This window comes from Simochromis diagramma, unplaced genomic scaffold (assembly GCF_900408965.1).
Source record: "Simochromis diagramma unplaced genomic scaffold, fSimDia1.1 OVJJ01000617.1, whole genome shotgun sequence".
In the NCBI taxonomy this organism is placed as follows: Eukaryota; Metazoa; Chordata; class Actinopteri; order Cichliformes; family Cichlidae; genus Simochromis; species Simochromis diagramma.
The window spans coordinates 440781-466773 of NW_024386953.1; the positions used below are offsets into that span (position 1 = coordinate 440781).

General features: G+C 43.2%; 1 protein-coding gene across 5 annotated transcripts in view; it reads right to left on the minus strand.

The window, feature by feature from the left end:
• The window catches only part of arhgap23b (Rho GTPase activating protein 23b), a 92978-nt gene that overhangs the window by 5670 nt on the left and 61315 nt on the right, over positions 1–25993 (minus strand). For all 5 annotated transcript variants that reach the window (XM_040038581.1, XM_040038580.1, XM_040038582.1 and 2 more), the window contains 12 exons: positions 25206–25314; positions 23800–23839; positions 22002–22139; positions 19394–19702; positions 19252–19313; positions 10208–10335; positions 10005–10117; positions 4730–4882; positions 850–928; positions 566–639; positions 386–475; positions 182–307 (listed from right to left, as the gene is read on the minus strand). In XM_040038581.1, the coding sequence (XP_039894515.1) occupies positions 182–307; positions 386–475; positions 566–639; positions 850–928; positions 4730–4882; positions 10005–10117; positions 10208–10335; positions 19252–19313; positions 19394–19702; positions 22002–22139; positions 23800–23839; positions 25206–25314 (1421 nt within the window). The remainder of the gene's footprint in view (positions 1–181; positions 308–385; positions 476–565; positions 640–849; positions 929–4729; positions 4883–10004; positions 10118–10207; positions 10336–19251; positions 19314–19393; positions 19703–22001; positions 22140–23799; positions 23840–25205; positions 25315–25993) is intronic.

A 25993-nucleotide genomic window follows, 5' to 3' on the forward strand; every position in this document is an offset into this window, starting at 1 on the left:
AATTTGCATCTCTGGCTACAATTGAACCAACAACCTTTTAGTTGCTAATTGAATGTACAGTATTATCCACTACACCACTGGAGGCAGAACCGAATGCAGCACTACTGCATGGTGGTAATGCATAAAACACAACTGGCTATTCACAGAGGTGCAACTGGAGCAAGCAGCTGGTGGTTCTTACGTGCAGGATAAGGGTCTCTACTATTTTGTAGCGATCAGGCATGTGGGTGACCATGTCTGTCATGTTGTCCTCTGATGTCCTCACCAGAGTGGGTCCAAACACCAGGGCTAGATTTCTTGGCTCCATCTGGAAATAATATTAAAACTTAATTTTAGCCCACAAAAAAACCACGATTCAATTGATGGGACTGAAGGTAAAGGTTACCTTATTCTTTTCAGAGTGATCTGCTACCTTCTTGAGGTGACCCAACAGAAACTTAAGGGTGTGATAATAATGATCTGGCAGGTCATGGATCTAGAAAGAAGCAATGGGTACATATAGAGAGAGTTTTACTATCAAAAAGACAGAAGTATGTTCACTTCTCTGTTCTCTGCCCTCTTTTACCAGTTTGTTCATTGTCTTTAATCTCTCTTCTCCATCTTCAATCCGGTTGGCATCAATGAAGTGATTGTATTTATCTGTAGGCAGAGATAATGGATGACTAACTAACTACAAGTGATATTCTAAAATTCTGAAAATCATATGCCAACAAATTCAGTGGCTTTGTAACTTGCCACTGAAGAAAAAATGCAATCTTTTTTATTTTTATCCAAGCAACAGAACATTATTCAATACATACTCGTTAAAGATTCTTTGACATTTCACTGTAAACAAATGTCTGGACTCACCATCAGTAAAAAGAGGCTCAGGCAGTTTTCGGAAGAATGTTTTAAGTAGGCTGCTGATAACATTCAGGTCTTGCCATCTCTGTGAGGACATGAAGAGGAAGCTTTAGGATTATAGTATCCCACATAGCAGACAGGTCTGGCCCGGATCTGGTATCAAGCCGGCACTGCTGGCTGACTTCTGGCATGATAAGACGTATGTCATCCAGATATGGGCCAGGCCTGGCATAGATGGCACTGTCTATGTGATGGCATGCCACATCTGTCTCGATTGTGGTTTGGGTTATGTGGCCCAGGCTCATAGCAAACAGGTCTGGCCTGGATCCGGCATCAAGCTGGTACTTCTGACTGACTGGTGTCATGGCAGAGTGTATGTCAACCAGATGTGGGCCAGGTCTGGCAATGATGGCACTATTTATGTTCCTATTTTGCTATTTTAGTTAGAAGACCCAAATGCCATTTGCAGTACTATACTGCTATGGTAGCCAACGTTTCAAATGCACATTTAACAGGTTTGTGAGTGTACACTTTAGGCAAAACCTAGTGAGGGTTTACTCATGTTTACCACTGGCCGGCTGTAGTTCAGGAGGTAGAGCAGATCACCTGCTGATTGGAAGGTTAGTGGTTCAATCCCTGGTTCCTCCAGTCTGTATGCTGAGTGTGAATATGTATGAATGTAGTTAGGAGAAGATGTGTTAATGTGGCATGTTGTATAGAGACTAGAAAAGCACTATTTAAGAATTCACTGCCTGGGCCCTATTTCAGGAAGCCGGTTTAGAAAACTCAGAGTGAAAAACGATACTCAGGGTTGAGTAACCCCGAACTGTCCAACTTGGAATATTCGGTTTCAGAAAGGCTGATAACAATTAGTTCAGTCAACGCGGAGTTGCTTTAACCCCAAGTTAAGCGCGCGCACGAGGATACATAAAGCCCTGATTAGTGGAGCACAGATTAAGCGAGTCACCATGGAGACGGAGGGAAAGAAGGCGCAGTCAATGTATCTTACAGCGCTTGAGGCCGAAATTCTGATGGCAGCATAGGCCGATAACATGCAAATTCTGCGGAAAAAAAGTAACACAGCCTCAGCTGCAAAAGAAAGGGAGCATGCATGGCAAAACAAAGCCGACAGAGTCAATGCGTGAGTGTTAATTTAAACATTGATCTAGGGATTTCCACCCATTTAACACGTTATTTCATTATATTTTATTTTATTTTTTATTTTATACATTTGATTTTGTGATGTGATTTGAGCGCAGGTGCAACCCAACAGGCCCCAAACGTTCCTGGCAGCAAGTAAAAATGAAATATAAAAATATAGTCCAAACAGGTAAGGTGTAATTGTATTATGAGCCATAGTGCTTGGTCTGTTTGTCCGATGTAAATCAATTGCAGTTAGAGGCTACATTAATTTCCCCTCTGTAAGCACTTATTGAAATTATCTGAGCACATTACAAGTACATATTTGCTTACTCTGTATGCTCAAATGTGACCCGTTATAGCCAACAGAAAAAGAAGCGGAGGCCCGAAAAACAGGTGGGGGTCCTCCACCACCACCACTCACAGAGGCTGAGCAGTTGGCTTCCACATTTGTGATAATGTTGGCAGCATCACATATGATCTTCACAGTGCAGAGAACACAAATTAGCATCCATTACTATAATGAAATAATTTGTTAGTGTGAAATGCTACAGGGAACTATGTACCTGTACATTAATGCTGTGGAAAGACTTCCTGTTCACATAGTCTCCTTCATTTACTGAAGGAGCAATGATTGGAATGTGAGTGCCATCTATACAGCCAATCACGCCTGGGAACCGTGAACATAAATGTAAAATTTAAGTAGTAGTTCAAATATCACCACATCATGAATTAAGTTTTGTTCATCCTGCTACCTGCAATTTTGTGGAATCCCTCTTTGATAAATCTTGTGGGTCTATGACCGGGGAACACCACAAACGAGTACAGGAGACGTTTCAGTGCAACTGTAACATTCCTGACTGCCCGACAGACGGTAGCCTTGGAAACGTGCTCAGCGTCACCAATATTATACAGAAAGCTCTCGTTTGCAAAAAACCGAAGTGCAATACAAATAATAAGTACAGAACTGAGAGAATGTCTGCGATGTGTCACATGAGCAATATTAGGCCTGAGGATGTTATTCAAATAAATTATAGATTGTGCTGAAAAACGGTAACGTTCACACAGAAAATCATCAGGAAATGATAAAATGTCCGAACGCGCTCTAATCACTCTCTCCCGGCGGAGAGCTCTGCAGAGAATTTGGGCTTCAACATCTACTGGCTCTTCAAGGGAGGGGCACGCCACGTCTGACACTTCCTACAGTCAGGTTTCCGACAAAGAGGCGGAGAAAGTCAGGGTTAGTTGAAGTAAACCTGCTAGGGGGCAGGTTAGCTTCACGGAGTGTGTCGTCATAGTAACTCACTCAGAATTAATCTAAACTCGCTTTGTGAAACCGAAAACCCAGAGTTTTCGTTAACTCAGGGTACACTTACTCAGAGTTTGCACTAAACCGGCTTCCTGAAATAGGGCCCTGAACAGAGTTTCGTCATGCTACTTTTGCACTATTATGTTCTGGCACATGTTGTTATTACATGGCTTGATTAAGGTACACATTAGGCTGACATCTGGGGCCAGAGCTGAAACTGTTCTGGGCCAGCACAGGACCACCAGTGTGTCTGCAACTGGCCTTGTGCTGGCCCATGTGTGGGCCACTCTGGCAAAACATATCTGGGCCAGCAAAGCGCCATCATTCTTTGCGGTATGTGGGCCATGTGTAAGCACACTGTGTGGGCCAGATCTGGGCCATACCAATTTCGCTATGTGGGAATTACCTAATCTATCAAAATTACACATGGGTTTACTGTAATAAAATCTGTTTCAAATATGGCATAGAAAAATTTCTTTTCTATTCTATTGGCGGCAATCTGTTCTTTAGGTCATCCCAAAAAGGTATTCTTTTCATCGGGACATAGCGTTTTCAGGGGACGAAATGTTTTGTCACTCATCCAGCTGACTTCTTCAGTCTCAGCTGACCACAGCTTTGCCTAACCTTAAGCAGTACATTTGCACAGTGACTGAAACTAGCACCACTGGCGAACAATGGGCTGTGAGGCCAGTTCCTTGATCATTAATATGCAAATTGTCATGGTCATTGATCAACAACCACTGATCAAAGACCATTGATCAATGGTTATTGATCAGTGGCCATGAGTACAATTCACAAAAAGTTGGGGAATGGCTGCAATCACAGCATTGTAAGATGGCAAAGGTTTACCCTTTAGATCACCTCCTCAATTCAGAGATGGTCTTTCCTCCCTGGTGAACTTGATGTGTTGGTCCACAGAGTTTGTTCACGGTGCTGATCACATTAACTCGGTGGACCAACACATCAAATTCACCAGGGAGGATATGAAAAATGACAGGTAGCATGATCATTGATCAGAATTTAACAATTTTTCATTTAGGACTTGATAGGTTTGGATAACTTTTTTCCCCTAATAAGTTAAAATAAATGTCCTTGGGTTGTCTTTGTCTAATATTAAAATTAATTTGATGATTTGAAATAATTAAGAGTTAGAAAAAAAAGGTGCTGCAGTTACTCAAAGGGAAGACAAAAGAAATAAATTCAGCTCCTGTCATTATAGATTATAATCAGCTCCTTAGATTATAGTCTTTACTGGTATGTACTTTCAGTCTGACCTGCCACAGTCAGACTTTATCTTTATTGTGTTAAAAATTTCCTCTATAGTTTTCTAATAATTTAATCTGTTTCAGATGTAAAATTTTGAACATTTAAAAAACTCATCATGATGTAACATTAGTTTCTGTAGTCTGCTAAGCAAAGCAGGGCTCGTTTCCATACCTCTTCAGCAGTGTTCAAGTCCATGCCCTTGTTGAGATGCTCCTGCAAGTTAGACACCATGGCATTGTTGCCCGGTACACGGTATATACCAGTGTACTCCAGACCAGTTGCCTCTACAACACCACAACACATCTCCACTATTAGAGGAACAAACTGATAAGAGAAAGCAAGGGAGACAAAAGAGGGAAAAATAGACAATAAAAAAACTATTTCAACAAACAGATTTTCACCTACAACCTCAGCATCACATGACAATCACACTCCGTCTGAACATATACATCATTTGAAATAAGTTATTTCTGGAACAGTTGCTTTAGTGGCTTGTCTCTGTCTGTTCCATTGATCTTTTTGGGAAAAGTGGGGACCTTGGACAATAAGATGGACAAGATTAGTGAGCAAATTAAGAGAATGACAAAATACAGTGTTCTCTGCTCTAACAGTGCCTTCACAGGGTCCAGTTTCAGCTCAACAACCGAGCCTGCCTTTTTGATTATTTTATTTAACTGGAATTATTAAACAAAAGGCAACGTTTTCAAGCATAGCAGAAATCCAAAAATGGAGCAGAAAAGAAAGTCAATAAATCTAAATACAGGGAGTGCAGAATTATTAGGCAAATGAGTATTTTGTCCACATCATCCTCTTCATGCATGTTGTCTTACTCCAAGCTGTATAGGCTCGAAAGCCTACTACCAATTAAGCATATTAGGTGATGTGCATCTCTGTAATGAGAAGGGGTGTGGTCTAATGACATCAACACCCTATATCAGGTGTGCATAATTATTAGGCAACTTCCTTTCCTTTGGCAAAATGGGTCAAAAGAAGGACTTGACAGGCTCAGAAAAGTCAAAAATAGTGAGATATCTTGCAGAGGGATGCAGCAGTCTCAAAATTGCAAAGCTTCTGAAGCGTGATCATCGAACAATCAAGCGTTTCATTCAAAATAGTCAACAGGGTCGCAAGAAGCGTGTGGAAAAACCAAGGCGCAAAATAACTGCCCATGAACTGAGAAAAGTCAAGCGTGCAGCTGCCAAGATGCCACTTGCCACCAGTTTGGCCATATTTCAGAGCTGCAACATCACTGGAGTGCCCAAAAGCACAAGGTGTGCAATACTCAGAGACATGGCCAAGGTAAGAAAGGCTGAAAGACGACCACCACTGAACAAGACACACAAGCTGAAACGTCAAGACTGGGCCAAGAAATATCTCAAGACTGATTTTTCTAAGGTTTTATGGACTGATGAAATGAGAGTGAGTCTTGATGGGCCAGATGGATGGGCCCGTGGCTGGATTGGTAAAGGGCAGAGAGCTCCAGTCCGACTCAGACGCCAGCAAGGTGGAGGTGGAGTACTGGTTTGGGCTGGTATCATCAAAGATGAGCTTGTGGGGCCTTTTCGGGTTGAGGATGGAGTCAAGCTCAACTCCCAGTCCTACTGCCAGTTTCTGGAAGACACCTTCTTCAAGCAGTGGTACAGGAAGAAGTCTGCATCCTTCAAGAAAAACATGATTTTCATGCAGGACAATGCTCCATCACACGCGTCCAAGTACTCCACAGCGTGGCTGGCAAGAAAGGGTATAAAAGAAGAAAAACTAATGACATGGCCTCCTTGTTCACCTGATCTGAACCCCATTGAGAACCTGTGGTCCATCATCAAATGTGAGATTTACAAGGAGGGAAAACAGTACACCTCTCTGAACAGTGTCTGGGAGGCTGTGGTTGCTGCTGCACGCAATGTTGATGGTGAACAGATCAAAACACTGACAGAATCCATGGATGGCAGGCTTTTGAGTGTCCTTGCAAAGAAAGGTGGCTATATTGGTCGCTGATTTGTTTTTGTTTTGTTTTTGAATGTCAGAAATGTATATTTGTGAATGTGGAGATGTTATATTGGTTTCACTGGTAAAAATAAATAATTGAAATGGGTATATATTTGTTTTTTGTTAAGTTGCCTAATAATTATGCACAGTAATAGTCACCTGCACACACAGATATCCCCCTAAAATAGCTAAAACTAAAAACAAACTAAAAACTACTTCCAAAAACATTCAGCTTTGATATTAATGAGACAAAGCTAATGTTGTTTTCAAACATGAAGAGATTTCCTCAAACTGTCCCTTTGGTGTCCACTCTTGAGGGAAACCTCATAGAAGTGGTGCATACGTATAAATATCTTGGCTTTTTAATTGATGATTCTCTGACTTTTAAATCTCACATAGACAATCTTGTGAAAAAACTCAAACTAAAACTGGGATTTTTCTTTCGAAACAAATTTTGCTTTTCTTTTGAGACAAAAAAGCGTCTTGTAAATGCCACATTTTTATCTGTTTTAGATTATGGTGATCTGCTGTACATGAATGCTTCCGCCCAGTGTCTTCATAAGATTGACTCAGTATATCATGCCTCTTTACGGTTTATTACAAACTGTAGGGCCTTGACCCATTGTTGTGATCTGTACGCTCGAGTGGGATGGCCTTCGTTGTCCTCCAGGAGGTTTGTTCACTGGTGCATCTTTATTTATAAGGCCCTGCTTGGACAAATGCCCACCTACATTTGCGATCTGCTCACACGGAGGAGTACTGTTTCTTACAGCCTTTGTTCAAGTGATCTTTTTATGCTCAATGTTCCATTTGCCAGAACTGAACTGGGAAAGAGGGCTTTTACTTATGCTGCCCCTTTCACATGGAACATGATGCAAAAAGACTGGAAGATAGCAGATCTTATTTCATTAAATGCTTTTAAGTCCAGATTGAGAGAGCCAGAGAAAAATGTTTTTAAAATGTAATTGTTACTTATAATATGTATGTAACTTTGTAATTTTAACATGTTGTCGCCTCTTGGCCAGGACTCCCTTGAAAAAGAGGTTTTTAATCTCAATGGGACTTTTCCTGGTTAAATAAAGGTTAATAATAAAAAATTTGGGTTCATTGAGAACATGGTTGTTGTTCAATAATAAAATTATTCCTCAAAAATACAACTTGCCTAATAATTCTACACTCCCTGTAGAAGACACACCAAAAAGTTGAAAAGGTGAAACTCTAAACCAGAAGTAAAAGAAGAAACAAACTGAAAATGAATAAAGAGAACTTAAATGACCAAACAAACATACATACTTGGTAAAAGCACCTGACACTATTACTCACAGACACCTCATCAGAAATACTCTCAGCAGAAGACAATACAATAACACATGGGTCATCAAATGGTAATGTCTCTTGCTTGCTTCTCTATGTGAAGGCTGTCTCTGGAAAGGACCCCTTCAAAGTCAGTGTGGATTTAATATGTGCTTGTATACCAGTAGACTTACCTTTGTCCCAGCCATCACCCTGCTCTGCGGCCCTTCAGTCAGTTCACTCTAACTTAGATTTCTGCTTGTTAACAAACTCTGCTAACTTTGATTCCTTGTGTCATCTTTAGAAGGCTTTTTCCCCTCAGAGAGCCCAGGTGGTGGAGCACAAACAGATCCTCCACCATCTTGCTACCAAATAAGAATGAGTGCTTTAACAAGTAACAGTATGGCACAGATTCTTTGCTCTCAAAATTAATTGCCTTTCACAGTTTACATCTCTCAGAAGCATCAGAGAGTCACTATCACACCGCCATCTTTGTCCGTTCCTCTCAGTCCACAGAGAGAGCCTCGTCTCAGTTGGAATCCTTCTCCAGTCAACTGGAAAAAGGCTGAGATTTTTTACTAACACAATGATCTCTAGAATTCAAACAGCTGAGCTGAAAACATTACTTCAACAGCACAGCGGCACTTGAAAGCAGGCCACTTTTAAGGAGTGTTCTTTCTCCTTATACAATCTTTTGATTTCTGCTAAGCTCCTCGATGATGACTCTTTTGAAGTGTTAACAGACTCACGGGCCGAGTAGGGTTTTTACCTCTACTCAGCCCATGAGTAAGAATGAAGTGTCTACAAAGACACTGTGTGCTGAGCCCCCTCCTCTTCACTCTGCTGACCCATGACTGCACTCCATCATATAGCTCCAACCTCTTCATCAAGTTTGCGGACGACACAACGGTGGTGGGTCTCATTAGCAACAGGGATGAGACAGACTACAGAAGTGAGGTGAGACGCCTGGCCACGTGGTGTGTTGACAACAATCTCTCTCTGAATGTGGAGAAGACGAAGGAGATTGTTGTGGACTTCAGGAGAGTGCACACCCAACATGCTCCTCTGACCATTGACGGAGCGTCTGTGGAGAGAGTGAGCAGCACCAAGTTCTTGGGTGTGCACATCACAGAGGATCTCTCCTGGACGTACAACACCACAGCACTGGCCAAGAAATCACAGCAGCGTCTCTTCTTTCTCCGCAAACTAAGAAGAGCAGGAGCACCAGCCCCCATCATGTACACTTTCTACAGAGGCACCATCGAGAGCATCCTGTCGAGCTGCATCACTGTGTGGTTTGGAGCCTGCAATGCGTCCTGTCATAGAACCCTCCAACGCATAGTGAGGGCTGCAGAGAGGATCATTGGTGTCTCTCTCCCCTCCCTCCAGGACATTTACAGCACCCGTCTCACTAAAAAAGCCCTTTGCATAGCGGCTGATCCCACGCACCCAATGCAAAGCTTCTTCAAGCTGCTGCCGTCAGGGAGGAGACTGCGGAGTCTCCAGGCCAGGACCAGCAGACTGAAGGACAGCTTCATCCATCAGGCTGTCAGGAAGCTTAACTCCCTCCCGATTCTGCCCCCTCTCCCCTCTTCTCCTCCATGGTCTCACTGAACTCTGTCACACACACACACACACACACACACACACACACACACACACACACACACACACACACACACACACACACACACACACACACACACTCTCTGACTCACTCACTGGCCTGCACCAGTTACCAGTCACTTTATGGAGCATTGGACTGCCATTACCTCATAAGACTTTGTTGTTACACTATCTCTTACCGCATACTACTAAATCTCCATTTGCACTATTTGCCTATTTGCACTACTATGCCTCCTTACTTGAATATTGTATATTGCATAGCTTTTTTTTGTTATACGTAAAATTGTATTGTATTTATTTAAATTTTTACTTTTTAATTATTTTATTTGCATTTTTTAATCACTAGGGTTTGAGAGTAACGAAATTTCTATTCTCTGTATGTCCTGTACATGTGGCAGAATTGACAAATAAAGTTGACTTGACTTGACTTGACTTGACATTTATAGGTCTGCTCCACTTTAACTTGACAGTTCGATTTTGGGATTATTTAATGATTCTGCTTGTAGCCAAGCAGTTTTTTTTACTATGAATATTGACTTACCTTATGGTTGACAGCAGGCTGACAGTCCTCGAGACGTACACCAAAAGCCTTTGGAACACCTGTCTTCTTGGCCTTCTTCATGATGTTGATGCTCCACAGTGCCTTGTTATCATCTGAGTCACACAGATGCAGATAAATGGATACATAATTAAGTTAAGCATTTTTGCTGCTTTGATTTGTCATATATACTGAAGAACACAAACCAGAGTCATGTTTAGACCCTCCAGATCTGGAAGCTCTGTTCACTGAAGTGTTGTCAGTTTTTGCCAGAAAGAAGGGCGGCATCATACGATGGGCTCTGGGAGAGGAGTCTAGCTTACTACCTGTCAGACTACACAAAAGAGAACAACAAAGTTAGGCAATTTTTAACCTCATCGTGTTGGTTTAGGTGTAGATGTTAGTTTAAGTGGATGTAACAAGGTTAACAGAAGTTGTTAGGTTTGATGTGTTTTCAAAAGATATTAATAAATAAAAAGGTGCAGTGGGTTTGATACACTATATTGCCAAAAGTATATATCCATATTTACAAGTATATGCACTTGAATGACATTGATTGCCAGGATAGCTGTAGCTCAGGCAGTAGAGCAGGCCATCTACTAACTGGAAGGTTGGTGGTTTGATCCCTGGCTGCCCCTAGTCTGCATGCCAAGTATCTTTAAGCAACATGTTAACCCCAATTTAATTCATGGAGTTTCTATTATGTCAGCCCTCTTTGCAGCTATAACAGCTTCACCTCTTCTCAGAAGGTTTTCCACAAAGTTCAGGAGTGTGATTTATTAGAGTTATTTGTGACCCTTCTTGCAGAAGCAGATTTGTAAGGTCATACACTGATAACGGACACGGAGACTTGGCTTCTCTTTCTAATTGCTCCCAAAGGTGTTCTGTCGAGGTCAGTACTCTCTACAGGCCAGTCAACTTCTTTCACATCCCACTTGCTCATTTATGTCTTTATGGACCTTGCATTTTGGACTGGTCCAGTTCCCACAAAATTGGGAGAATGAAGTTGTCATGACGTGGACACTACTCCAGTGGCACTTAAAGTAATGGGAAACAACTTTATCAAGTGACCAACGCATTTTGGCTTGTGGCCTTCATCAGGGTCATAAAATGTCAACGTTTAAATAAAAAACAGGAAACAGAAAAAAATGGAAAAAAATCCAAGTGGACCAATTACACCTTCACATGAAGTTGTCCAAATGGTATCTGGGTGGCATGGTGGCGTGGTGGTTAGGACTGTTGCCTCACAGAAACCTCAGTTTGACTCCACCCTCTGGCAAGGGCCTTTCTATGTGGAGTTTGCGTGTTCTCCCCATGTCTCCATGGGTTCTCTCCAGGTACTCCAGCTTCCTCCCACAGTCCAAAGGCATACAATTAGTAGGGTTGCATTAATTGGTGATTCTAAATTGCCCACAGGTGTGAATGTGAGTGCGAATGGTTGTCTGTCTGTCTGTGTTAACCCTGCATCAGACTGGCAGTCTGTACAGGGTGTACCTTGCCTCTCACCCTGTGGTAGCTTGGATAGGCTCGAGTCCTCTGCAAAGTATAAGAGAATGGATGGATAGTCATGTGGCACTGAGAGTTCCTTTCACTGAAAAACAACCCCACACCATATTCCCCCCTCCACCAGTCAGATAAGTACCATTCCCCTGGCAACCACCAGACTCCTTCATCAGATTGCCAAACAGACAAGTATGATTCTTCTTTTTTTTCCTTTTTTTTTTTTTTTTTTTTTTTTAAGCAGATTTATTTTACCAAGTGGATCATCATGGCCTTGCCATATTGGTCCATTTGATTGACCTTTATTATAATTATGACTTTATTTTATTTTCAGTTGCTACAAACGGGACAGACATGACTGGGGGGTAGGACAGGGAGAAAGAATGAAAGAAAGAGAGGGAGAGAAAGAAAACCAAAGGGGAGAAGAGACGGTGAGAAGGGGGGGAAGAAAGAAAAAAAAACAAAAAAACAAACAAAACACCTGGGTCACCTGTATGGAGAAAAAAAACAGAAGAGAAAGCAAACAACAAAGAGCAACATAATAAAAAAAAACCCAGCACCATCACAATAAACTAGCTAGCAGTAGATATCAGTAGATACTAAATAATAAACGATATTGTGCAGCACGCAAGATAGACAGCGCACAATGTGCTTTGAGGCAGCAGCCAAGAAAGCTGTAGTCCGCGTCTGTGAATACCCGTGTGTACACCTGTGTGCATACCTGTGTGGATCAGCATGCTTGCATTCCAAAGGTTTCTCCATGTAACGATCTGCTAGGGAGTGTGGGGGGCCACAGCCCCGTCCTCCAGGGCATGAAGCAGGTATGGAGGAGATCAAAACTCCAGACATCCAGAGGCCCCCAGAACACAAGAGACCAAGGAAGACCAACAGAGGGGCAGCCGCTCCACTGTCCCAGTAAGAGCTGAGGAGAGTCCCAGATGAGGGCTCACTCAGCAGCCACCGAGCAGAAGCCAGGGGGAGTTGCAGTGACGCGCCCGTGAGCTCCGCCGGCAGCCAGCTGTGCCTGAGTGACCGAGCCCCAGGCCGAGAGGCCGGGGGCACCCCACCTCCGAAGTGGCCCGAGCGAGCCCCAGGCTCCAGGCCTCGATAAGTGGCCGCCAAGGAGTGAGCCGGTGTGTACCCGGACACCCACCCCCAGACACAAAGAACCACCAACGCACCGATACCTGAGGGAGTCCGCCACTGGCAGGGGAAGTGGTGGTGGGTGGAGATAGGGCTCCAAACCTTGGAGGGCCTGAGATGTCCCCAGAGAGGTGGTGTCTGATACCCAACCTGACATATAGACACAGAAATACAGGCACACACAGACACAAACATCCATTCCCACCCTCATGCTCTCATATGCACTTACTCCACACTCAACCAACGTGGAGACAGACATAAAGAGACGCTGTACACACGATCACACTCCCCAAGCATACTCTACAAACCGGGTCTAGGTACCCTTGCCCCTGGAGGGGGGAACTGCACCCAGACCCAGGTGGTGTTACCCTTTTCCCTGCGGTGGGGAGAGGCAGACCACCCCGACTCCGTAGCAGCAGGGAGGCCCCACACTCCAGACCGCAGTCGGACGGCCAACTCCTCCTAGCCCCCCGCTCCAGCAGGTCGCAGAGAATGGGGGTGAGAGAAGACTCCAAACCTCCCTCCGCCCGCTCATATGTAGTGTTGATGCATGTGTGTTCTAAGGTGCATTTAAAACCCAGGAGGGCATGGAGCTACCTGCCAGAGAGCAGCAGGTAAGCGCATAGCCCCTCCTGCTAACCCTCAATGTCTACGTGTATTTAAAATTGAGAGGTGGGCAACGACGCCAGGGGTGAGGTTGTACACCCTGATAGTAATTTGGACTCCGTGTATCGTGCCCACCCCCAAGATCCTATATGTATGTGTAATGAGAGTGTGAGTAATGTGAATGTCTAAGTTGTGGGATAAAATTGAGGCAGAGGCAGCCAGAAGGGACGGGGGGGACGGGGGGGGGGGGGGGGTAGCCTCCTCTGCACCCTGGTGACATACCCCTACTCCAAGGCCCTGCATGTGTGGGTGGTTGTGGTGGAGCGGGAAGAGGGAGGCAGCTGGAGATGGGGAGGGAAGGAAGGGAGGGGCAAGTGACCCCTCCCTGGGGCCTAGCTCCCCCGCTGACCCCAGTAGGCACCCCCATACTCCGCGACCCGCCAGGGAAAGGGGGCCCAGGCCCATCCAGACCGGGGCCCAGTGCAGCAGCGCCTCCCGGCCCCACAGAGCCCGGGACAGTCCACCCAACCCCACCACAGAGAAAACTGCACCCACCCCACCATCCACTCATCTTCCAGACTACATGAGACAATAGACGCCCAGGCTGAGATCTTCCTCCACCTCTCCTGTATCTCCCCCTCCTGCAGAGAGTTCCTGAGGAGAGGAAAGCTCCTGCAAGATGTGACAATCTCCCCCACCAGTTGAAGAGCCCCCCAGGTGGCTCGACGCACCGGCGGCACCCTGCGGCAGGGCTGGGCCCCCATGCACCCACCCGCCCACAACCCCGGCAACACACCAACCAGGACCCATGGCCCCGAGGCCCGGCAAGGGCCCCAGCCCAGAGACGGAGCGCCCCCAGAACCTCACGCCCATCCCGGACCCACCCAGGGGCAGCCAGGCTACCAGGTCAGTAACCCACGTCCGTCAGCACAGACCCTCCCCTAGCCCCGCTGCACGCAGCCACGAGGAAACAGTCACCTGAGAGCCAAAAGAGCCCCCAGCCGGACATGACCGCTACCCCGGGTTGAGCCCCCCAAGGAAGATGCCTCCGGGGAACCCCCCGACGCCCTAAGCCTGTCCCTACCCCCACACCAATCACAACAGTGAAGGCGGGACCAAACTATGACCCCCCACCCCCACTAGGTGATGGAGCTGATCAAAGGAGCCCAGAGCAATTGATCTGATGTGGTGGCAGAGGCTGTATCAAGACTAATGTAATCTAATAGATAATTTCTATATTGGTTAGAATTAAGATTATTTTTATTTTTCCAGTTCATGAGGACAGTTTTCTTGGCTATGCATAGGGCAGTGAAAACCATATGGGCTATATTCTTTTCCAAAGTGACATTATCTAAGCTGCCCAACAAACACACTAAGGGGGAAGTTGGAATGTTACATTTCAGACACTTTGATAAGTCTTCACATATTTCGCGCCAAAACTTCTGCACTGGTGGACAGAACCAAAGCGCGTGAATGTAATTGTCTGGTGTATTGCCTTGACAGTGTGAGCAGTTGTTGGAAGATGTAAAGCCCATCTTGAACATCCGATGACCTGTATAGTGCACTCTATGTAGTATTTTGTATTGTATTAATTGCAGACTGGGATTTTTAATCAATTTAAAGGTTTTTAAGCAAATCTGAGACCAGAAGTTTTGGTCTAAGCTGACTGATAAATCTGCTTCCCACTTTGCAATAGGAAGGGATATTGATTCATCTAATTTAAAAAGTGTTCTGTATATTTTAGATAATAATTTGGGGGATTTAAGAGTAAGGAAATGTGCCGCACTTGGTGGTGTTTGTAATTCAACTTGACTGAGGTTAAATTTCTTTTTTACTATGGATTTAATTTGTTGATATTCTAAAAATCTTTTCTTGTTGATCCCATATTGTGCAACTAGTCTGTCAAATGGAATAAATTCTGTTCCCTCTAATATATGTTCTAAGTATTTAATTCCTTTACAACTCCATTCTGGGAAATTAATCATATTATTGTTTTGTAATATGTCAGGGATATTCCAGATAGGTGTACGTTTGCATGGGATTAATGAAGACGCCGTCAATTTTAGAAACTCCCACCATGCTGTCAGAGAGAAGCTGATGTTGATACTTTTAAAGCATGAAATCTCTAGATCATTGCATAGTGCCTGTTCAACATCTAGCCAGGGCTCATCTAAGAAGGTATGTTTTAACCATTTTGAGATGAACTGAAGCCTGTTGGCTAAGAAGTATTGGTGAAAATTAGGCAGATCTAATCCTCCTCTATCCTTGGTTCTTTGTAGCGTTTTTAAGCTGATACGCGGGGGTTTATCTTTCCAAAGGAATTTGGAAATATATGAATCCAGAGATCTGAACCAATCTTGTGATGGTTTGTTAGGGATCATCAAAAATAAGCAGTGTTGGGACTAACGCGTTATTAAGTAACGCGTTACAGTAACTACGTTATTATTGTGGTAACGAGCACGGTAACTAGTTATTATGCCAAAATCAGGAACGCGTTAGTCGTTACTGGGATTTAGATAGGGTCGTTACTCGTTACTTCGTGTGGTGGCTATCGCGGAGTTTCCACAGATTCAGTAACATTAGCAAGTGGTGGAGGCCAGCAGGTGGATGAAGGAAAAGGGACGCAGAAGGAAAAGAGACCCGAGGCGGCCGCCGGTCCAAGTGTGAACTGAACTTCGGGTAAGAAGTTATGACCTGCAGTCTCTCTGGGTCAGATATGAACCAAGTTTAGGTGGAGTTTATTTTCATTATTCTGACTTTTTCCGTACTGCGTGCTAGCTAGCATGACGGAGTTTCTATACAGCTGGGTGGTGCTATGAAGTTAATGATGTTGAACTTTATTTTGTTCATAAGTTATTAGAGTTGCCAACCGTCCCGTCTGGTATTCACAGAAAATATTACGCGTTTCTTATTGAGGTGAAAAGGAACAGTTTGTCCCGTAATTCAGCTACAATGAAAAAGGCACAAAGCTGGAGTTATTCTGTGTCTTTGCTGCACAGCTGCCTCTTCTTTCATTCTCCCCCTCCCTCTCCCGTTTCTACTTCAATCATGAAAACTGATCAATGATCAGCTGATCGTCTTTTCTCTCTTGTTTGTTTATCGCTCACTTTGAGGAAAAGTGAGCGATAGAGGAAAGAGGAAACCAGCGGATGTCGCGCTAAACAACAGCAGCACGTTTAAGCTTGATCAGCTATTGTTAGAATTTATTTAATATTAATTTCTAGTATCAGCTGATGTTTGCTGGAGCCACAGCTGCAAAAAAGCTGCTGGTCATGATATGGTTTGGTTATCTGGTGAGAGGGAAACATGAAGATGAAACCAGGAGATGTCCTTACTGGATCATCAGAGCTGAACAGGTGATGGAGAAACAGGTTTACCTTTTAGGTGACATGAATGAGTTGAAGGGAAGTTATGAACTGTTTCTGAGAGACAAATAACACCAGGATCCTTTTTTTACTTAGCTGACAGCTGGTAACTGTGCAGGGGCGGGTCTAGCAAAGTGTTGCCAGGGGGGCAGGTAGGGCATTAACAGGGAAAGGGGGGCACAAAGAAATACTTTTCTTTCTTATTCTCATTTAAAATGTCTAGCTTTTAAAAAATAATTATCTGAATCTTACAACAAACGATTGATGCATATATACCATCAAAACAGTGTACATCACTGTCACAACAGTGTTTATTTTCATTCAAAGGCTTTATGATTTTTCCTATAATGGTGGGCTGGTCTCTAGTCAAAATGCCCGGGACGATTTTTTTGTCCCAGTCCAGCTCTGTATGCAGCTCATCTGCAGTCTGGTGTTACCTACATCTTCCTATTCAGAAGGCAGAATTTCCGAGTTCTGAGTACAATCGAAAGCACCACGACTGCAGTTTTTGTGTTGGATGTAAAAGGCGCACATGACTCTGTGACGTAGGCTAGAATCATGGCAGCAGTCAATGACGGTCCAGGCGTGGGATTTCTCTCGTGGAAATATGCACATTATCTTTTTCTTTCTATTGGTAGGTGGCACAGTGCACTTGTGGCAAGTAAGCAAGCTAGAAGACTGGCAAAGTTATGGAAGCAACACATTAACAAGAGAATTCTGAGTAAAACCAAAGTTACTTTCCCTAGTAACTAGTTACTTTGAAAGTAACGAGTAACTTGAAGTAACTGAGTTACTTTTGAGAGAAGTAACTAGTAATGTAACTAAGTTACTATTTTAAAGTAACTTACCCAACACTGAAAATAAGTAATTTATTTTTGGCAAGATCATCATTTTTATAGTGGCGACCCTTCCCATGAGTGATATGGGTAAAGATTTCCATCTAGTCAGATCGCCTTCTACTTTCTTTAGAAGTGGGATGTGGTTTAATTTAGTTAAGTCTGAAAGCTTAGGAGAAACATTAATACCTAAATATTTAATATTTCCGGATTGCAGTGGGGCAGAGGAAGAATTATGGAAGGAGCAGTTAATGGGGAGAACTGTAGATTTTGGCCAGTTAATTGAATAATCTGAAACTCTTGAAAACCAGTTTATTAGAGTAATTACCTCAGAGAGGTTGGTTTGTGTGTTTTGCAGAAAAAGCAACACATCATCCGCATAGAGACTGATTTTATGTTCTATGTTCTTACATTTTATGCCCTTAATTGTTGTAGCCTGTCTAAATGCTGCTGCTAGAGGTTCGATAAAAATTGCAAAAAGTGAAGGGGAGAGTGGGCATCCCTGTCTGGTGCCCCTCAGGAGACAGAAGCTGGAGGATGTCTGGTCATTTGTTCTGATACGAGCTGTTGGGGAATTGTATAATATTCTTATCCAGTTTATGAAAGAGTTTCCAAAACCAAATTTGTGTAAAGTTGCGAATAAAAATTTCCAGTTAACTCTGCCAAATGCTTTTTCTGCATCTAGAGATAATATTATGGTTTCGATGTTTTTATTGTATGTAAAATTGTATGACAAGTATGATTCTTCACTCCAGAGAACACGTCTCCATTGCTCTAATGTCCAGTGCCGGCGTGCTTTACACTACTGCATTTGATGCTTTGGATTGCACAGTGATCGAATTCTTGGATGCAGCTGCTCAGCCATGGAAACCCATTCTATGAAGCTCTCTACACACTACTCGTGATCAAATCAGGAAGGCCAAATGAAGTTTAGAGAAAGTTGGCACCCTCTATGCACTATGTGCCATCTGCTGACCCTGCTCAGCGATTTTACATGGCCTACCACTCTGTGGCAGCGTTGACGTCTTTGTTATGAAACCAATAACAGTTAACTGTTGCACAAATGGCATCCTATCATGGTACCATGCAGGAATTCACTGTGCCCCTGAGAGTGACCCTGTCATGGTCTGGCAGTCCTCGCCAGTTAACCTGCCCATGTGTTATGTTTTTTCTATCTTCATTGTCAAGGCTCCCCTCCCGGTCCCCTCCTTTATGTGTATGTGTTTTTGAGTGTGTGCGTGTGTTTCCAGAGTGGCGGTTTACGCGCATCATCAGGCCGGAAGGTTATATATACGAAGAGCTGGAGTTTTCACCATTCACGCAACGGTCTACGAGCACTGTGTGGGAGTCAGGAGCACCACAACGGAAGCCACGCGTTTTGGAAATTGTCACATTACTATCACTATTCAACTATCTTCACTATAAATAAACTCACTCTCTCTTTTGGAAAGTCCTGCATTTGGGTCCCGTTCTTGGCCTGAACCTGACAGACCCATTCTTTCATTCTTTGTAGAAGCAGTCTACATGCCTGTGTACTTGATTTTATACACCTGTGGCCATGGAAGTGATTGGAACACCTGAATTCAATGATTTGGATGGATGAGTGAATACTTTTGCCAATATTTTGGGAAATGCTCTGTATATTCCAAATTCTTTTCATGATGACTACAGTTTTATTTGTAATTTTGGGAAATTGCAGTTTAAAGTATGATTTGTGGCAATCTTCAAGCCCAGAATTACAGTGACTTCTAATTACTGTAAGGCGCAGACTTTTTACTTAATATAATTATTCATCCTGACCTGTGTTTCTTGTAGTCATTCAGCTTCTTGTTGATGAGAGCCTGTCTTGAGAAACCAATCTCCTATAAAGAATGAAAGCCACAAATTAGTTTGGTGTATGTGTTTGTGCAGCCAGTGCAAACTAACAAAATATTATTCATACCTCGTTATCTGTTTTGCTATTCTCCCTAATAACCTTGATCCATGCCAGCATGTCATCGTTATCCTCGGCCTGAAGCAGATACTCGCAGAAATCCTGCGTGGTCAACCTCAAGGTGTGTTTCCGCTTGGTTTCACTGTAGGCAATGTCAATCAAGCAGCAGCGGATGCTGATTGGACAATGTTCAACCTGACCGGGTCCTGCTCCTGCCCCGTGAATCACTGCATCTCGCTTGTCTTTGTAAAGGAAGAGTGAATGGGAGCGGAGAACGGAGAAGGCGCGTCTCCACGGTCGCATACTCCCACCAACTTTCTGTCATGAAGAAAGATGAAGAGAAGGCATAACCTTCAAAAAAAATGTACCGTTTAGCAACTGAAACTACCTGATTGGCTTGCTGAAACTCATTTCTTCACATGACACTGGAAGGTGTATGTCATATTTTAAAGAACTTAAACATTTAGCCAGAGTTCTTTGCCTGATGCTGGTTTGACAACATAAAGATGACCTATACAGTATTGTACAGAGTTTTGTTTTGATGCTGTGTCTGATAGGTGTATTAATACAGGGAGTGCAGAATTATTAGGCAAATGAGTATTTTGTCCACATCATCCTCTTCATGCATGTTGTCTTACTCCAAGCTGTATAGGCTCGAAAGCCTACTACCAATTAAGCATATTAGGTGATGTGCATCTCTGTAATGAGAAGGGGTGTGGTCTAATGACATCAACACCCTATATCAGGTGTGCATAATTATTAGGCAACGTCCTTTCCTTTGGCAAAATGGGTCAAAAGAAGGACTTGACAGGCTCAGAAAAGTCAAAAATAGTGAGATATCTTGCAGAGGGATGCAGCAGTCTCAAAATTGCAAAGCTTCTGAAGCGTGATCATCGAACAATCAAGCGTTTCATTCAAAATAGTCAACAGGGTCGCAAGAAGCGTGTGGAAAAACCAAGGCGCAAAATAACTGCCCATGAACTGAGAAAAGTCAAGCGTGCAGCTGCCAAGATGCCACTTGCCACCAGTTTGGCCATATTTCAGAGCTGCAACATCACTGGAGTGCCCAAAAGCACAAGGTGTGCAATACTCAGAGACATGGCCAAGGTAAGAAAGGCTGAAAGACGACCACCACTGAACAAGACACACAAGCTGAAACGTCAAGACTGGGCCAAGAAATATCTCAAGACTGATTTTTCTAAGGTTTTATGGACTGATGAAATGAGAGTGAGTCTTGATGGGCCAGATGGATGGGCCCGTGGCTGGATTGGTAAAGGGCAGAGAGCTCCAGTCCGACTCAGACGCCAGCAAGGTGGAGGTGGAGTACTGGTTTTGGCTGGTATCATCAAAGATGAGCTTGTGGGGCCTTTTCGGGTTGAGGATGGAGTCAAGCTCAACTCCCAGTCCTACTGCCAGTTTCTGGAAGACACCTTCTTCAAGCAGTGGTACAGGAAGAAGTCTGCATCCTTCAAGAAAAACATGATTTTCATGCAGGACAATGCTCCATCACACGCGTCCAAGTACTCCACAGCGTGGCTGGCAAGAAAGGGTATAAAAGAAGAAAAACTAATGACATGGCCACCTTGTTCACCTGATCTGAACCCCATTGAGAACCTGTGGTCCATCATCAAATGTGAGATTTACAAGGAGGGAAAACAGTACACCTCTCTGAACAGTGTCTGGGAGGCTGTGGTTGCTGCTGCACGCAATGTTGATGGCGAACAGATCAAAACACTGACAGAATCCATGGATGGCAAGCTTTTGAGTGTCCTTGCAAAGAAAGGTGGCTATATTGGTCGCTGATTTGTTTTTGTTTTGTTTTTGAATGTCAGAAATGTATATTTGTGAATGTGGAGATGTTATATTGGTTTCACTGGTAAAAATAAATAATTGAAATGGGTATATATTTGTTTTTTGTTAAGTTGCCTAATAATTATGCACAGTAATAGTCACCTGCACACACAGATATCCCCCTAAAATAGCTAAAACTAAAAACAAACTAAAAACTACTTCCAGAAACATTCAGCTTTGATATTAATGAGTTTTTTGGGTTCATTGAGAACATGGTTGTTGTTCAATAATAAAAGTGTTCCTCAAAAATACAACTTGCCTAATAATTCTGCACTCCCTGTATATTTATTATCACAGGTAAATACCATATCAGGATGCACCGTTCAACAGCAAATCTCACAATACAATTATGCTTACTTGAGGGTATATGGAAATTTGCCCAACCAACTTGAAGGAGGCTTTTGAAGAGGTGTGTGTGTGTGTGTGTGTTGGTCCATTTGGTGTAAATTTAGTTTGCGTTGTTTTCAATAATTCAAAACTCATTCATGGTGGGTGTTGTTGGTCTTTTCCAGGGCCGATAACGTTTATGTCTTTTGTGGAAAGACTTTCTAGGTGTAGCCAGGAGGCAGGTGTTTTCTTTGGTGATCTCAGAAACCCCTCTCTCCTTTTCAGCAAACACTAAGTGGAAAGTCGGAATAAGTGTCCTTACATAAGAGCTGGCCATCTCTTTTTAGCTTGCTAACACCTGGACACGGACAAGCATTAGAAAAGACATCCTGCATAAATGCAGACACAGTGGGGTTTTTTCTTCTTCTTTTATTTTTACCTTTCCCTTCTCTGTCAGAATCTGTTTGTAGTGCAGCCAGCCCTCCTTGTGAACATCACTGAAGGTGATGATACCCAGCTCAGAGGTGGAGTGGCGCTTGGATCGGGCGTCCTCTTGGGCTTGCAGACTTTCCAAAGACTGAAACACATTGTGGAAGTATTATGTTTCGATCTAACAAGACTGGTCCATCTTCAAAAAGCAGGATGTGGAGACTTTCACTCAGTCTGGCCTTTTCTACATTAAGTGCTGTGTGGAGAATCTGACAGTGACAGAAAAACTATCTGGGTTTTTCCTAACCAAAAACCTTGGATGATGAGTGAAGTGCAGGCTCTGATAAGAACTCTTAACTTTGCCTTCAAGCTTAGGGACAGTTCTCTGTGCAGCACTGCCAGAGCCGAACTGAGTAGAGACATCAAACAAGCCAAGGAGGCCTACGGAGGATACAGGACTTCCTCACTTATAATAACCTCTAGTATCCAAGCCCTCACCAACTACAAAGGCCAGAGTCCCCCAACCCGTAACAGCGGCCACAAACTCACAAAGGAGCTCAACACCTTCACTCGGTTTCTTTGCCCCCCCCCACCTCGCGGCTCATGCCACTGTTCCCACCTGTCTGAGAGCCCCCATCATCACTCACATCCAAAGACTGGTATAGACAGCCTTATTGACTACAGGCCTATAGCCCTCATGTCTGTATTCATGAAGTGTGTTGAGTGGATAATGTCACAGCACATCAAAAACTCTCTACTCCCCTCCCTCAACCCCCAACAGTTTGCTTACAGAGCAAATCAGTCCACAGAGGATGCCATCACCATCACCCTTCACAGAGCACTGAGCCATCTGGAGAACATGAAGAGCTATGTGTGCATGCTCTTCATGGGCTATAGCTCAGCATTCAACACCATAATCCTAGACATCCTCACCACCAAACTGAACCATTTTCAGATCCCCCCCTGCCACCTGCTCCTGGATCAAAGACTTCCTCACCAACCAGCCTCAATAACTCCATTTCTGGGAACCCACATCTCTGCTGATCTCACCTGGACTCACAACACCAACACCCTGGTAAAGAAGGCCCAGCAGTGGCTGCACTTCCTCTGTGTCTTGAGGAAGAATAATCTGGACCAGAAGCTGCTGTTGGCCTTCTACTGCTCGTCAGTGGAGAGTGTGCTTTCCTACTGCCTGGGTGTTTGGCACGCAGGGGTTGCCTACCCTCGGCCATTGCCAGATCCTCCTGTCTCAGGAAAACCAGAGCCATTGCACCCCGCTCACCACCTGTTTGACCCGCTTCCCTCTGGTTGGCACCACAGGTCAGTCAGGTCCAACACCTTCAGTCTAACAAACAGCTTCTTCCCCTGGGCCATTTGGACTGTTGACAAACCCCCACACCCCACTCTGCCCACTCACCTCACTAATCTGAGCCATGGTCTGAGTAACTCCCACCACAGACTCTACTCAGACCAAGTATTTAATTTTCTTTGCACTATTTCCAAGCACTTTGCAACTTTGTGTGCCTTTTTCTTATTTTTGTACATATCCCTCTTGATTGTATACATTTCTCCTGTTTGCCATTTATTCCTGTTGCTATTTATATTTTACTCCGGCACAGTTGGTGTGGAGCACCCACAATTTTGTTGTACATGTACAATAAAAAATAAAGAGCTATTCTATTCTATTCTATTCTTATGGAACTTACAAAGACAGTGGTTACTGGGTTCCTGTAAACATCAATGAACTAAATATAGAAAACACATATGACAATATCCAGGTCAAGAATTTAAAAATGAGAGTGACTCACCCCATCCGTGAAAAAGCTCTTTACCCTTTTTGGTAGTTTACTGTGGAGCAGACAGCAAACGAGTTACAGATATAGACGGTATATTGCAATAAAATTCAATTTTTTAAAGTTTTATTGATTACTCTGTATTATTTGGTTGAACTAGAAGATTAACTTTTTTCACAGTACGTCAGACTTGGCATGAATGTTTGCATGAACACTTCATTACTCATTCCTTTGAGCCTTTCTGATTTCACTATTGTGTCAGAATCACTGGATTCATGATGTTCCGTAAAAATTTTGAATCAGCTTAGACCAATGAGCAAAATTACCTGCACAGAAAAAGTTGTTCAGATCCTTACATGCATATGAAACTGACTGCCATTCCATTCTTAAGCCATAATGTTTAATATAATGTCAGCACCATTTGTAGCTATGACAGCTTGAACTTTTTAGGGAAAGCTTTCCACAAATTTTAGGAGTGCATTAATGGGAATCTGTGACCATTCCTCCAGAAGTGCATTTGTGATGTCAAACAGTGATCAAAGGAGCTTGCAAAGAAAAGCATCTGGACTTCTTTAAGTTACTTGAAGACCGAGAAGCTTCTTCAGTTCTAAGTTCAAATGGTGGAGAGACCCAGATATAAACCTAGTGGGAGTATCCCCCCACAGAGGGACAAAAGGACCCCCTGATGATCCTCTAATCGCCTGAGCCAAGGTGTGAAACTGGGTGTGGGTCCCAATCAGCCAGAGTTTCGGGTGAGTTCATTGTGAAACCTGGCCCCACCTTATCATGCGAATTCCTGAGATCAGATGGCCCAGGATGTGAGTGGGCGTTAAGGCGTCTGGGAAGGGATCTCAAAACTGGATTATAGATGGCAGAGAGTTGGTGTCGTAAACCACCGCCTCTGTTCAAAGATGGTCGCTCACAGTGGACATCTATGTCCACTGTGAGCGACCACAGGGAGCACCGAGTCCAGACTACATATCTGAACTAATTGTTAAGTACACTGCTGTTCGCTGTCTTAGCTCATAAGCTCAAAATCTATTAGTTGTCCCTTGTACAAGACTTAAGCCAGTTATATAGGTACAGTTTGGGAGGATGGTTCTTAAAAAGATAGCAGGCCCTGAGGAGTTTAACAGGGCTCATTCCAGCTCTGTTAAAAAGTTAATTTCTGTTGACGTACTTTTGTTATTTATGTTATTATTTATTTCTCTATGACATCAGCTGTGTTTTAATTGTTGTACAATTTGACTTTTACTCTGTAAAAACCACTTTAACCTCCTGACCTGGACATTCATTTATGTCCTATGTAGTGGACACACAAATCACAAAAAAAGTTCAACTGAGTCTCTGAGGTGGAAAATGGCCTCATATCTGGAATGACACAAAGCCATCAAATTTCATTTCCAGGATTCTTGACTTACGAGAAGACAGGGCTTTCTTCCCTGAAGGTGTTGAGACCCTCATCACAGGACCTGGATCTCTCAGTGGTGATGGCGAGTAGGTAAGAGGAGCGTCGATTTTTAATACTACCTGTAAATACGCAAGGTAAGTCAGAGAGAAAAAGAGGAGAAGGAGACAGAAGCCGAGGTTACAACAAGAAAGCCAACAATTGACTGAGACACTGGTCGATGAGTTAATGAGTAAACATAAAATATATAGTGTGGAGTAAAAAAAAAAAAAACCTTTTATACTTTGCTTTCACATAGCATGGTATTTTAGCCTGCCTATGGAGTGCCAGGACTGCCATAATGCATTAATTAAATACACCATTAAATAATTAATTAAATGTGGCAATAATTAATTAAAATTGGAATTAATTAATTAAATAAATAGTTATGACACATGTAATTAATTCATTATTGACACATTTAATTAATTATTTATGTATTTCACATTTTAATTAATTATTGACACATTTAATTAATTAATTATTGACACATTTAATTAATTATTTATGTATTTCACATTTTAATTAATTATTGACACATTTAATTAATTATTGACACATTTAATTAATTATTTAATGATATATTTATTTATTTCATTTTGGCAGTCATGGCGCCTGGCTCTCATCATGAAATAATTTTATCTGTCAGCCTCACCCATCAAACTCAGGGGGCGGGGTTAACGCTGATCGAGTCAAAACCATTGCTTTGGCCTGGTGGCCATTGTTTCTAGCACACAACAACCGGCATGTGGAAGCTAACAG